This window comes from Microtus pennsylvanicus, chromosome 12 (assembly GCF_037038515.1).
Source record: "Microtus pennsylvanicus isolate mMicPen1 chromosome 12, mMicPen1.hap1, whole genome shotgun sequence".
Taxonomy (NCBI): Eukaryota; Metazoa; Chordata; class Mammalia; order Rodentia; family Cricetidae; genus Microtus; species Microtus pennsylvanicus.
Window position 1 is genome coordinate 6634068 of NC_134590.1, and position 15306 is coordinate 6649373.

Below are 15306 nucleotides of genomic sequence, written 5' to 3' on the forward strand. Positions count from 1 at the left end.
GGGTTAGGCTAAATGGTTTTCAAGAGTCAGTCAGCAGTAAATTGAGAGCCAGTTAGCTATTTTAGGGCTCAGCAGTGAGCAGGGATTTGGTTTGGATTTTATTTTTTAGTTTTTACTATTTCGGTTTGTTTTTTGTTATGAATTAGAGAAATGGCATCTGTTCTAATTGCAGCATCACAAGTAGAATCAAACAGAGCCGACAGCATCCCCTTTATCAGCTTAGCCTTGCTGTGTTTGCTTAGGCAAGAGAAGCACACATCAGGGGGCGCTCTGCACCCAGAAGTTCCTCCAGGCCTTTTGTAGAGAAGGTGCCTATGTTTGCTAACCATGGGAGCCTTTCACCCTCTCAGCCCTCTCTTCCTGTGGGTTGGCAGGTATGAACTAGGAAGCCTATGTTAGTTAAGAAAGTTTCGGCTCTGAGTAGGACACGGACGACCTGTCTTTGCAGGCAGGGCGCGCTATTTCCCGTTCTCTGATTCTTTAGTTCATGGAGCCGTGCTCTCCCTCGTGTTAAGGGACCCACAGTTCCTGAAGAATGTTGTTGAGCTGAAGGAATGATTCTGTGGTGTCTTATATCTCACAAATGTCTAGGTGAGGGGCTTCATCATGGAGAAGGTGATTGTCCCTCACGCTGAACTTGGATCAGAAGGGAGAGACTGTTGAGGGCAAAGTCTACTTGCACTATTGGGGAGCAGCCCCAGTGCAGCAAAATGCCAAGCTAGAGTAATCTTGCAGGTCACAGTTAGCTCCTCCTTCTGGAACTGACAGAGTCTTTGCTGAAAGCCAGATTTCAGGGAGTTTTTTATCAATTAGATGTAATTGAATGATATTTTGAAATTATGATGATTTATACTAATTAGAGATTTCTTCCTACTTCTATATAAAATGGAAACAATTTAAAACTCACTTTAACTATCTAATATCAGTTGTTATACTTAAAAAAATCTATTTCACCAGAGCAAATAAAGAAGAGAAGAACTAAATAAGGAAGTTAAAATGGAAAGTTGTGGTGGCGCACACCTTTAATTCCAGCTCTGGGGAGGCAGAGGCAGAAGGAATCTGTGTGCATTCCAGGCCTAAAGTACTGATACCGAAAAGAAGTATAGCAATGCTGTTTTATTCTGTTTCAAGCTGAATTATCCAAAGATAGAAGAAGGGGAAGTAAGGTTTTTTAAGCACAGTCTCCAGCACACACCTGATCCCTAGATATCTTTTAACGTTCCTAAGAGCAGTGGTCACCGTGATTTTACTGACTGCCCAGTACCCACGCGGAAGCGTGGGTGAAGTTTTGGTCCCACGCCTTCTGGGTAGCACACTCTCTTGTTTCCTTTTCCATCTAGATCTTAGTAAAGCTGTGCAGTTTCGTTTCTCCGGCGGAGGAGCTAGCCCAGAAGGATGACCTGCAGCTCTTGTTCAGTGCAATAACCTCTTGGTGCCCCCCCTATAACCTGCCCTGGAGGAAGAGCGCGGGGGAGGTCCTCACGACCATCTCCCGCCACGGGCTGAGTGTCAACGTGGTGAAGTATATTCACGGTGAGGAGCCTGTTGTCTTCCCACTTTCCCCTGTTGTCTCTAAGTGTTCCAAAATTTGGCCTTTACGTTAATGCATACATTTTGACAGGTCTAGTTTGGCTGAAGCAGAGAGATGTAATTCAAGGCCCACCCCAGCTATGAAGTGAATTTTTGTTTTGTCTGGATAACTTAGTGAGATCCTTTCTCACAATGGAAAGGACAAACAGACTGCCTGTAGCCCAGCTTGACTTGACTAGTTTGTGGGAGAGCGTCTGTCCAGTCCCTAGGATTCCCAGATACACATGTACAGAAACTTACCAGGAGAAAAAAAATGATTTGTTGGGTCTTCCCAAGGCAAGGCATTTTCATAGGTTTTACATAATGGATATGAATTTAAAATTACTTCACTGTTGTGTGAATGTTAGTCTTAATTCAGTGTAGGTTATGCCATTGTCTCTATCCGTTCTCCTAGTGAAAAAAAAGCCAGTGCTTCTGAAGATAGTTCATAAATTCACTGGCAATCTTTCTCATACAGAATAGATAGAAGAGGTAGATTTTTTTTGTCTTCCTAATGTATACATAGTGTCATCTGGCCTTTGAGGAGCCGACGTGAAAGGCAATTCCTGCAGCCTCTCAAGTGTTTCTCTTACTTTGTGTGGATGCACAGAAATGCTGAAGTGTCCTGAAATCCTCGAGTTAATATATGAAGCATATATGTGTGTGGGTGTATGTCTGTGTGTGCATGCGCATGCGTGTGTGTGTGTGTGTGTGTGCGCGCGCGTGCGTGCGTGTGTGGCCTGACACCCCGTCCTGAACTAGCCATTGATGATGTCTTCCTTCTTCTCCCATGTTATTCTTAGCTTCTGTTGTAGGATGCTGAGGCCTCATAGTTGCTGATAGGATGTGACTTAACATTTTATCCCTTTATTTATGAAAGTATTAAGTTGTTTGCACATTGAATACTTGATAATTTCTTTTTCTTCTTTTTTTTAATCTTTGTATGAGTATTTATTAGTGTAAATGGTCAAAAACTATTTGCAAGTGGGCAGTTATTTAGATTTTGTTTAATAATGGCATCAAAGTGTAGTAAGAACTGTGCTAGCATAAGCTGGTTCCCAACTGCTCCTGTGTTACACTTTGTTGCCACTTAGGGCCCCTTCCCGGGCATCTGAGGCCTCATTTCCCCTTTAAAAAAAACAACCTTACCCAGTCCCATGTCATATGTACGTTAGCACGTGATTCTTCCTTAAACCCCTTTTCTTAAGCAATGGATATAGACTTAATTTTTTATCTTTACAGAAAAAGAATGTTTGTCTACGTGTGTGCAGAACATGCAGCAGTCTGACGACCTGTCTCCCCTGGAGATTGTTGAAATGTTTGCAGGGCTCTCGTGCTTCCTCAAAGACTCCAGCGGCGTCTCCCAAACTCTCCTGGATGACTTTCGGATATGGCAAGGATATAATTTCCTCTGTGACCTCTTGCTCAGGTAAACCCCACAGCTTGAGATTACATTTGAAATGTCTGTGGAGAGGTGGGATCGTCAGAAGAAACCAGGGAGCGCTTCCTGTTTGATGCCTTCTTGGGGTCTTGGTGTGGCTCTCCTTTTATTCCCGAGAGGAAGGGGAATTCTGAGTGAGACAGTCTCCTGTAATCACAGAGGAGGCTGGACGGCTGCTTAGTGTGGCTCTCAAGTGTAAACTCTTCCTGCTTCATTATTGTCTTGCTTTTCTTCATCTTATACTACTTGCCAGTGTGTGTGTCTGTGTGTTTGTGTATGAGAGACAGACTAAAAGTTTAAATTTTTGGTTTCATTTAATTCTCGAGATCTCATTCACGAGGACTGCATTTGCATCAGTTGGTCCCGTCCTTTCTTCTATCCAGTCCTTCCACATCCCCTCACTTTTCTCAAGTTCATGGCCTTTTATTTTTAAGTTATTGTTACTTATATAGTTTCTGGTTATTTTTATTAAGTTTCTGGTTTATTATATTTTCAACATAGATTGAAACTGCACTTGTGTATAGAAGATAGATTAGTCATTGCTAAATGTTGTGCCTCCCCACTGTCTCCAGTATTACACACAAAACTGGCTGGGTACATATGTTCTGGGAACTAACTGTGGCCTCGTCCCCACTAGCTATCCTTGGGTGCTCATTGTCTTTGGAACATTTGCTGTATCACAGGACAGCACTGTTTTGTGAATTTATTGTCTGCAAGGACTCTATTCTACTTACTGTTGGCTAATCGGTGACCCCAAGGAGGTATCCCCATCTATAGGAGAGGGCATGTTAATGTCATCCCCGAATAGTAACTGGTGCATTCCTTTAGCTTGTAAGTTGATAAGCTGTCCCTTCATATCTTGAGGCTCCCACACAATCCAATCTTTTATCTGTGGTGAGAGTATAGGATTCTAAACATGGAGGAAGGACATTGGCAGATTAGCTGCTGAAGCCATGGTTGGCTGGAGTAACATCAGAAGCGTGGTTCTGGAGTAGAGTTCTGGGGGGCGTGTTTCATAGTCAGTGGGGGAGAAAGGGCTGTGCAGCTGTGAATATGGTGTAATAACAAGCAGCATGAAGACTCCCTCCAGATGGACGCAATCGGAAAGGCCACAGAGGCACGCTCTAGTGGTGCCCTTGTAGCCATGTGGGCAGGCATCGCTTAGCTGACTCTGCATGCAGCTGGGGTGGAGAAGTGATTGGCGGGTGGAAGCACTTGGCGACCGAGTAGGTGTGGACCTGATCACACACTTAGATTCATGACAATCCCAAACAATACTTGGAAAGCACAGGGGAACAATGCATCCTGTCAGCTGAGTCATGACACTGGCCGGCCGCATCTTTTCTCCTTTCCCAGTCGTAGGCATTTCCTGAGTCTGTGTTGATGACAATTAGTAATTTCTATAATAAGGAAAGTTCTGGTGAGTCTTAGTCCTTATGAAAATGGGATTCTCTCAGGCATTTTGTGCTGTCAGTTGGGCTACAGCAAGAGTCGTATCCTCATGACCTCAGACGGACTCTCACCACCTCAGGCAGGGGCTCTTAGGAGTCAGGTCAGCTCCAAAGTTTGCTTTGCACTCTCAGAGCTTTGACTGACAGTGCCACCCCCAAAAACCCATGCAGCATATATATAACTCTAAGCATTCCCATAAATTTCATTTTTAAACATTGTGGAGAAAACTTACTAGGAGGAATTATCTGAGGCAGGAGAATCACTGTTAGCTCAAGAGCGATCTGTCGTGTATACACACAGTGGATCCTGGTGATAAAATCATGCCATAATTATCTATGGCATGCAGAGCTTCAGGCCAGCAGGGTAGCAGAGGAAAACTGTCTTTTGAAAACAATAAATTAGAAAAAAGTTTGAAATGCTTTATGATGTAGCATAATACAATCTTTAGAATTTTTAAAGAAATATGTATGAGAAAAATGTAAATACTTTGTAATTTATAAATTTACTTACATAGTCTGAAATTGACAAGTAATTCTATATTAAATATAAGAATATTAACAAAAGAAAAAAATGTTCTGAAATCAACCTTTTCTAGATTGGAACAAGCGAAAGAGGCAGAATGCAGAGATGCCTTGAAGGATCTGGTGAATCTGGTAACTTCCCTGACCACGTATGGGGTCAGTGAGCTCAAGCCAGCTGGTGTCACCACAGGGGCCCCCTTCTTGTTGCCTGGATTTACAGTACCTCAGCCTGCAGGCAAAGGTGAGTTCTTCCTGAGTGCCCAGAGTGGAGGAGGAGTGGATTTGTTTCTACTGGTGGATCCTGGGAGGAATTACCAGTGTGAAAGTGATTGCCGTTTTCCATTAAGTTCTTTGCCCGCAGTTGAGCTGCAGAAAGATTTCTCCCTCTTCAGTCTGAGGGACAAGGAGTTGAAAATAGTATGGTAGCACTAAACCAGAGGCGTTCATCGGAAGATGCGTGCTTTTGAGCCCTGTCATCTGGGCCTCCTTCTTTGAGTCTTGCTCCTGCATGTCCTCTGTGTGTGGCTGGAGGTTTGAGCACACACTATGCCTCACCTCTGCTGGGAGGGCCGCTAGGGACATAAGGAAAGCAGGAGGTATGAGTTTTCTTTATCTTTTAAGGTTGTGCAAACCCTAAGACAAAGAGGTCGCGTTATTTCCTTTAAGTTAGAGAATAAGTTTTCATAGGCTACATTCTTCTAACATTTTGATCCTCATAATGGTGCGTTAAATGTTTGATTGGTTCTATTTATTTTTAATTAAATATTTGACCTTGAAGAAAAGTCAGGCCTCTCATGAAAACAGGATCTTGTCTTGGTAAATAGTTGATAGTGGTGAAGCTCATGCTGTGTTGACATGGGAACGTCACACGACACCCACTTGTGTGCTTGTTTTCTATGTCAGGTCACAGTGTGAGGAACGTCCAGGCCTTTGCAGTTCTTCAGAATGCATTTTTAAAAGCAAAAACCAACTTCCTTGCCCAGATCATCCTTGACGCCATCACAAACATTTACATGGCTGACAATGCCAACTACTTCATCCTAGAGTCCCAGCACACCCTGTCCCAGTTTGCGGAGAAGATCGCCAAGCTCCCAGACGTGCAGAACAAATACTTTGAAATGCTGGAGTTTGTTGTTTTTAGCTTAAATTATATTCCTTGTAAAGAACTCATTAGCGTTAGTATCCTGTTGAAATCCAGCTCCTCTTACCACTGTAGCATCATTGCAATGAAAACCCTCCTGAAGTTTACAAGACACGACTACATCTTTAAAGACGTCTTCAGAGAGGTGGGCCTTCTGGAGGTCATGGTCAACCTTTTGCATAAGTATGCTGCCCTCTTGAAGGATCCAGCTCAGGCGCTCAGTGAGCAAGGTAAACCCCCCCCCCCCCCCGGTTGACATGCTGGGAGAGGGTCAGGGAGGCGCTACTGTTTCTCATTTGGTGGTTGATGTGATTGTGGTGTTAGGGTGCGGATTGCCGAGCCTTAACTTCTTCTTCACCTTTTGTTAGGAAATTGGGCAAGGGGGCTAGAATTGATTTACAGTAGTGGGAGAGAGTTCAAAGTAAACATGCGTGGTCTTCATGACTTGAGTTTATTGCTTTCTCTGGGAGATTTCTTTTTAAATTTCTGGAATAATTGAAATTGTTATTAATTACAATTAGTTAAATACAATTAAATGTGGGTATCTCAAAATATTTTCAGTCTAGAGAACAATTATATCTATTTAGTGGTTTCCTAAACTTTATATGCTTTTTTAATAAATAGCTAAAGTACTGCTGTATCTAGCAGGTGACACGATTTAATTGAGAGTTAATACATGTTGAATGGACAACTGATTTATAAGCATCTTTTTGTATGATAATTCTATTGCCCTCACTGATTAGAATCCCCATGAGAAGGCCATATTTACTTGGTTTGGCATTTTCATTTTTAATATTTGTTACATAACTAACTCTTCCCACATAAAATAAAAATCTGTTAATACTGATTTGTTTGGGCATATTTTAGACAGGTGCTGGACACATGTTATTTTGAAGGGTATATTACTAGCATTTGTGTTAGTGGAGAAAGTAAATGTTAAAGGCAGAATGAAAGGAATTAATTATACAACTAAAACTGGCTCAAATAAAAAAGCAATTTTTCTGATTTAGACCTTTGAACCTATCTTCTAGGGGACTCAAGAAATAATAGTTCAGTTGAAGACCAAGAACACTTGGCTCTGTTGGTGATGGAGGCCTTGACCGTGCTCCTTCAAGGCTCGAACACAAATGCAGGTATCAGGAAAGCACAGCTCATGCTTCAGGAGTGGGTCTCCTGCTCTCCGGGTTCCTGTCATCCGGAGGAGAAACACTGGTTCAGTAATGGTACAGTCAAGCCCCCCAAAATGAGGCACCTTTGGCCTGCTAAAATACTGCCCCAGCAAAATCTTTACTGCTGTTATTGTCTGGAAATATATTTACTGCTTTTTATGGTATGCTTTCTGTTTGGCTTTTTTCTTTCTTTTCCCTTTTTAGTTATAGTATGTACTCTTCTTCAAGTGATTGCCTTATTTAAATTATTTCTGAAATACTTTTTCATAGCTGTGGTTCATAGTCGTAATAGAGCCTGATTTTAATCCCAGCACCCAAGAGGTAGAGGTAGGCAGATCTCTGTGAGTTTAAGGCTAGCCTGGTCTGCACAGAGATTAAAGGATACATAGTGAGGGCTGGAGAGATGGCTCAGAGGTTAAGAGCACTGACTGTTCTTTCAGAGGTTCTGAGTTCAATTCCCAGAAGCCACATGGTGGCTCACAACCATCTGTAATGAGATCTGGTGCCCTCTTCTGGCCTGCAGGGATATGTGCAGGAAGACCCCTGTATACCTAATTAATAAATCTTTTTTTTAAAAAAAGGATACATCATGAGACCCTGCCTCAAAGAAACCAAAATTCTAAGACAACTTGAGAGGACTAAGTGAGCTCAGGCTTGTGGGCAGGCTCACATCATGGAGCCCTTCTTAGGACATGTGCACAAGAGCTCGAATTGGATTCTGGTTGTATGGGGAAGCCACATATCATGTAAAATGCGTGACTGTTGGTGGGAGCACAGAGAAACTCTACAGCCAGCGTATTTAAATGTAATGTGTCCCAGCCAACATACTAACCCACAGTGACGAAAAGATAATTCTTCCCCCACAGGAGAATCACAGCCACACTGAGAAAGGTGCAATGCATAATTATATAAGTGATTGTTTAAATACAGTGTGGTAAGTGCTTAGACAAAGCTGAATAAATCTACTCGGTGACAGGAACTATGAGTCAGATGACATTTCCTGGGCACTGTAGGATCATTTGTCCATTGCAGAATGCTCAGTATGCTTATTGCTACTTAGATTAAGTTGACTGAGATACAGACACAATAAATAATGAAAAACAAGAATTTGTCAAGTTAGCTTTCGGTAGTGTCGTGTGGAGTTGTCCAGCCTAGGATCAGATCATTGTTTGCTGTTATAGAGTAGCTGCTTACCCAGTCACTGCCTTGGCACCTCCCAGGTACAGACATTTCCATGTGTTCTTTTGGTGTCTGTCTTTTCCTTTTTAGGAAAGATGTTTCTTCCCTTGTAATCTGAGGCTCTGTGCTGGGTCCACAGAAAGTATTCTTCAGCTGTTAGCCATGTGGAGTCTGATAGGCTCGGGGTTTGTCCCCCTTCATGTACAAAGGATGTCACAAGTTCATGCCCTAAGTCTGGCTTCTTGTTGTTGTTGTTGTTTTAAAGACAAAGTCTTGTTGTTTGATAGCTCCAGCTCGCCTCGTATTCTCTGCCTCCCACTCCCAAGTGTAGGGCTTGAGCTCTAGGACCTCCCCATATCAGCCTAGATCCAGTGTCATGTCCAAAGTTCATGACCTCTCCATATCAGCCTGGATCCAGTGTCATGTCTGAAGTTCATGCCCTCCCCATATCAGCCTGGATCCAGTGTCATGTCTGAAGTTCATGCCCTTTCCATATCAGCCTGGAACCAGTGTGATGTCCGAAGTTCATGCCCTCTTCATATCAGCCTGGATCCAGTGTCATGTCTGAAGTTCATGCCCTCCCCATATCAGCCTGGAACCAGTGTCATGTCTGAAGTTCATGCCCTCCCCATATCAGCCTGGATCCAGTGTCATGTCTGAAGTTCATGCCCTTTCCATATCAGCCTGGAACCAGTGTCATGTCCGAAGTTCATGCCCTCCCCATATCAGCCTGGATCCAGTGTCATGTCTGAAGTTCATGCCCTCCCCATATCAGCCTGGATCCAGTGTCATGTCCGAAGTTCATGCCCTCCCCATATCAGCCTGGATCCAGTGTCATGTCTGAAGTTCATGCCCTTTCCATATCAGCCTGGAGCCAGTGTGATGTCCGAAGTTCATGACCTCTTCATATCAGCCTGGATCCAGTGTCATGTCTGAACTTCAGAACCTCCCCATATCAGCCTGGATCCAGTGTCATGTCCGAAGTTCATGCCCTCCCCATATCAACCTGGATCCAGTGTTATGTCTGAAGTTCACGACCTCACACTGACTTTAAGGCTTTATAATTCCTATAGAGTTATCTAATGGAAAGCCACTTAAATTGAGGTGACAATGGTCACCAAGGTAAAATAAAAAAGCACTGTTAATTGACATATTTTCATTGAAACAAAAATCCTAAGAAAATCCCAAGTTTCATGGGTAATCAAATATGTAAACAGCAACAAGACTGATAAAATTAAAGTGGAACTATAAGGTATTTTATAAAGAAGGATTGCAGAACTACTTGTTAGAAATACAGATTGGTGATTTACATGATTGATCTGAGAACGGGATCCTGAGTGAGTGGGAACACGGGCTGGGATACTGCCTGTGGACATGAACTCTGTGCTGTCACTGACTAGCTGGGACTTAGGGTTAAATAAGCAGAGGGCAGGCTTTGGTGCAGTCCCCACAACTGGTGTTTTCTGTTGTAGATTTTTGGTTTTGGTTGTTGTGTTGCCGTATTTCCTCATTTGATGCCGTTCTTCTCCTGTATCAGGACATTAATCTTCCTCTAATAAGTCTAGAAAATGTATATATGTATGTTTTCTTGACATCCCGCAATGCAATTTTTATATTGTAGTATAAAAGATAAAATAGGTATGTCAGCTTTCCACACGTTTCTTTAAGGTATTGTTCCCACAGAAGCAGTTGAATTTTAGTTCACCTGACTTACCCTGACTGCCTGACGTTACTCCATGCTGTCCCGTTTCTCCCTACCTCAGGAATCTTCCGAGAGTTTGGCGGCGCACGATGTGCACACAATATAGTCAGGTACCCGCAGTGCCGGCAGCACGCCCTGATGACCATACAGCAGCTGGTGCTCTCTCCGAATGGGGACGACGACATGGGCACCCTCCTGGGGCTGATGCACTCAGCCCCACCCACAGAACTGCAGTTGAAGACCGACATCTTAAGGGTACATTTGATTAATACATGTCTGCTTTCTTACTATTAAATCTAAGGGTCCTTTTATATTAAATATACCTCTTTTCATCAAGGAAATTCTTTAAAGAGAATTATTATGTATTACTTTCTAAAATTATGTGTTCAAGTGTGTATCTGTGTATACGCCCTTGACTGGGTGCCAGTGAAGGCCATGGAGCTAGAGTTGGAGGCCGTTGTGAGAAGCCAGGGATTGAACTCAGGCCATTTGCAGAGCAGTACTCGCTCTTAACCACTGAGCCTACACAAGAGAAATGTTAAAAATCCAAAATAACGAAAGCTCCTCAGTTTATATATGCTAGGAGTTTGGGAAAGCGTGCTCACTCGTGCCTGTCGGTGCCTGTGGTCCTCCTGACTGGCCTTGGAGCAGTTATCCTGGCTCGTTAGAATCGTCTGAAGTTAGTAAAAACTAAACGCATATATGATCTATTCAGCTCCAGTCATCTGATGCTACGCTCATGTACTGATGGGCAGAGGAGGAAAATAGCGCAGCCTGCCCGTGCTTCCCCAGGCATCCTTTCCGCCACACTAATTCCGCACAGGATTTCCGTACGTGTATTTCCTCACAGTGCTGTAGTTACATTGCCATGTAAGGAAACTTCAGAACTCACTAAAATTAAACATTCTCCTTTTAATTTGTTTACATAGGAGTTGAGTGACTCCCAGCAAGGTGGAGTAGATAAGTGAAGACTGTGAAGTGACACATGAAAGCATTTGTCCAAGTGCCAGAAAACTTGTGGTTCTAGCAGCAGCTGGTGCTGTTTCCTGTGTGTAGATATTGTTCTGTACGTTCACATGCGTCCACTCACGTGAGCCTCTCCGCAGAGGTGGATGCTGTTGGTGTCCCTGTGTCATTCTACCTATTTTGATTTATTTTATTGCAGTTCCTTGGCTTGCTGGCTAAACCTCTGCCCCAAGGCCCTCCCTGTGTCTATACACTGTCAAGTGGAGCACAGCTTTATTAAACAATCAGAAATGGGAGTCTAGGGGGCCGGGGAGCCAAGGACAGAGCTAGCTGGTCTCGCACAATTGAGTATCAGCTTTAATCAAAAGAGACTTACTTGTTTTTGGCTAGAATTCTTGTTTCGCATTTCAGCAATATCTGCATAAGAACGAAGAGACATTGATATTTGTATGTTTGCATTAATTTATTGATCCACAATTTCTGAATATCATTTCTGTTGTAACAGGCGGGGTTCCTTAGGAAAATGGGGACTATACAGCTGAGGCAGATAAAGTAACAATGTGAGCCTAAATCGTTGTCTTTAGCCAAAAAGTGAGGGAGTGAGCAAAGCAGGGGACTGAATAAACAAAGGACAGAAACACAGCACCATGACAGGACAGGTCACGGAGAACGTGATTTGCTTTGCGCTCTCCTGGCTACCGGTTTGCTAATCTCTAAGCCAGCACTGGTGGTCGAAGCGCCTGCGGCAGTGGACGGTGCCACGTGCTGTGACTTCAGGGCTAGCGCCTCAGTGCTGGGAAGCAGTGGGGAGGATGTGGGATCTCAACTTCAATTTCCATTTTCGCTGCATTCAAAGATGCTTCCCAGAGTCTCCAACTGTGCAGCCCACATGTCTGCTAATTTGCTCCGCAGTTCTTTATACACAGACTGAAATCCTATGGTCTTGATATTCCTGCTGACACACACGTTGAATTATATATTATATACATAGTGACGTTTTCTCTAATGAGCTCCTGGAATTTAGCTCTCATCATAGCTCTTTATCATATCTTGATTTGAGCAAGAAGTCGCCCTGGAACTTGAAAGTTTCCAATACTGATTGGACTGTGAGATTGCCAGCAGGAGCTGCTCTGATAAAGTAGGAGGCAAAATGTCCTGAAATAATAACTCTTAGACTAAGAATTAGGCACCGTTTTCTAACTCTATCAAAGTCCTAACCAGCCATGAAATTTTTCTTAACTCTGAACTCAGCTGTCGGCATCTATAAAACTGTGATCATGTTCTATGTAGAGGTGTTTACATAACATATAAAACTATGAGCCACACAGTGTAAGGGCATCAGTTTCCGTTGTACCTTTCCCATGTTTAGATATGTTCAGATATAGAAGTGTTTTGCTGCCTATATGACTCAGAATAGTAGATACTTAGAATCTGAAATCATCTAGCATACCTAACCTCAGTGTTTGATAGACTATTTAGGGGCTATGCCCCAGGACTGTGACTGTACCCTCCACAGTGTACACTAACCTCGGTATGTAGTAGGCCGTGTCCCGGGACTGTGACCATACACACCACAGTGTATACTCAGTATGTAGTAGGCCGTGTCCTGGGACTGTGACCATACACACCACAGTGTATACTCAGTATGTAGTAGGCCGTGTCCTGGGACTGTGACCATACACACCACAGTGTATACTCAGTATGTAGTAGGCCGTGTCCTGGGACTGTGACCATACACACCACAGTGTATACTCAGTATGTAGTAGGCCGTGTCCTGGGACTGTGACCATACACACCACAGTGTATACTCAGTATGTAGTAGGCCGTGTCCCGGGACTGTGACCGTACACACCACAGTGTATACTCAGTATGTAGTAGGCCGAGTCCTGGGACTGTGACCATACACACCACAGTGTATACTCAGTATGTAGTAGGCCGTGTCCCGGGACTGTGACCGTACACACCACAGTGTATACTCAGTATGTAGTAGGCCGTGTCCTGGGACTGTGACCATACACACCACAGTGTATACTCAGTATGTAGTAGGCCGTGTCCTGGGACTGTGACCATACACACCACAGTGTATACTCAGTATGTAGTAGGCCGTGTCCTGGGACTGTGACCATACACACCACAGTGTATACTCAGTATGTAGTAGGCCGTGTCCTGGGACTGTGACCATACACACCACAGTGTATACTCAGTATGTAGTAGGCCGTGTCCTAGGACTGTGACCGTACACACCACAGTGTATACTCAGTATGCAGTAGGTTGTGTCCTGGGACTGTGACCATACACACCACAGTGTATACTCAGTATGTAGTAGGCCGTGTCCTGGGACTGTGACCATACACACCACAGTGTATACTCAGTATGTAGTAGGCCGAGTCCTGGGACTATGACCATACACACCACAGTGTATACTCAGTATGTAGTAGGCCGTGTCCTAGGACTGTGACCGTACACACCACAGTGTATACTCAGTATGCAGTAGGTTGTGTCCCAGGACTGTGACTGTATACTCTACGGTGTGCACTAACCTCGGTATGTAGTAGGCCGTGTCCCTTATTGAACACCACAGAAAGCTCTAGTAACTGGTGTGATAAAGCAGTTTACTGTCAGCACCAGGACTGGGATCCATTTACTCTTCACGATAACTTTAAGATTTTTATAACATTGAAATTTCTTAACACGAGTTGTAATTTTTAAGAATAAATATAATTTACTAAACTTGACAATGTGGGAATGATATTGATACCAACATTTTTTAAATGGAAATTAATTCTTTGCAGAAGAATGGAAAGGATATACTATGTTTTTATGTTTTAGTAACATACACAGATAATTTTTTTAAGATAAGAAGTCATAGTATATACAATGAAACAAACTTTCATCATTTCTGAAGCAGTGTGTCTCTGGAGGCTGGTTACATATAGCGTATGTAAACTTTATCCTGTACTAGCCAGTAGCCTTTTCATTTTTTGGCTGCCCTTAGAAACATGTGAAATATTTTAAGTTGACTTTCTAAAACGTGATGACTGCTAAGATTAAAATGTGTCTGAACTCATGGTAGCCACTAGCCTGTTGTGTGATAAGAACTGAAACAGAAGGGAGCGAGCCCACTGTGTGTGTCCACAGGTGCCAGACACAGTTCAGGACAATACAATATCATGGTTAGGTGCATTTGGGGAACTGGAATTTCTGGCTTTAAATCCTACCTTTGCTATTTATTTAATGTAGTATAGAATCTTTGATTTTTTTTACTGTAGTCTTAATTTATCATCCAATAATAGTAGTAATATAGGTTGATCAGCCCTGTTTTGAAAATCCAAAATAATAATAAAAAACTCCAAATTCTAAAACTTAAAAAACAAAAGTAGGGTTTGCCCACGTGTATCATGCATGCCTGTGTACCATGTGCATGCCTGTATCCATGGAGACCAGAAGAGGAAGGATGTCAGGTACCCTGGAACTAAGAGGCTACAGCCTGTTGTGAGCTCCCTGCTCAGGTTCTCTGCAGGAGCTGCCAGTGCTCGTGATTGTGGGATCATGACTCCAGCCTCAAAGTCTAGAACTTTCTGCTCCAATGCCCCATGTCAGAAATCCCCTAGAGTAGAGTTTTGTTTCATACATAAGATTATTTAAAATACTTCACTGTTCAGGCTATCTCTGTAAACCATATAGGAAACACAAACACATTTTTCTATTGAACATGGGCTCCCATGCCCAAGGTATATCATCGCATATATACAGGTGTTCTGCAAACATTACACAGAATTCCTGGACCTAAGCCTTTTTAAGGAGAGACACTCACTTTACTTAACACACAGTACTGTTGAACAATTAAAGACTACAGGGTCTGAAGGAATTCGGTGCTTAGTGCCCCATGTAGTTAAATGGGACAGCACCTTTTTTTTTTTGGTCTTCAGGCTCTAATTTTATAGAGAGACTGTCTTACACTCGAGAAACGGTGTGTATGAATCAAGGACCTCGGTTCTTGGCTGCCCTTACCTTTCCCATCCCTCCTGGACTAATCCCCCCTTTATCCTGTAGACAGTCCACATTCTCATGGCCGTGTGATGTTAGATGGTGTGATTTACTTATTTCATACAATCATTCTGTTAAGAAGTTGAATTCATTGATAGTGTTATAAGTTAAACAAGGTA

General features: G+C 43.0%; 1 protein-coding gene across 5 annotated transcripts in view; it reads left to right on the plus strand.

The window, feature by feature from the left end:
• Window positions 1-15306, plus strand: part of Wdfy3 (WD repeat and FYVE domain containing 3) — a 255135-nt gene that overhangs the window by 121413 nt on the left and 118416 nt on the right. For all 5 annotated transcript variants that reach the window (XM_075942728.1, XM_075942727.1, XM_075942731.1 and 2 more), the window contains exons 7-12: window positions 1341-1533; window positions 2812-2998; window positions 5058-5224; window positions 5887-6354; window positions 7156-7257; window positions 10236-10429. In XM_075942728.1, coding sequence (XP_075798843.1) covers window positions 1341-1533; window positions 2812-2998; window positions 5058-5224; window positions 5887-6354; window positions 7156-7257; window positions 10236-10429 — 1311 coding nt within the window. The remainder of the gene's footprint in view (window positions 1-1340; window positions 1534-2811; window positions 2999-5057; window positions 5225-5886; window positions 6355-7155; window positions 7258-10235; window positions 10430-15306) is intronic.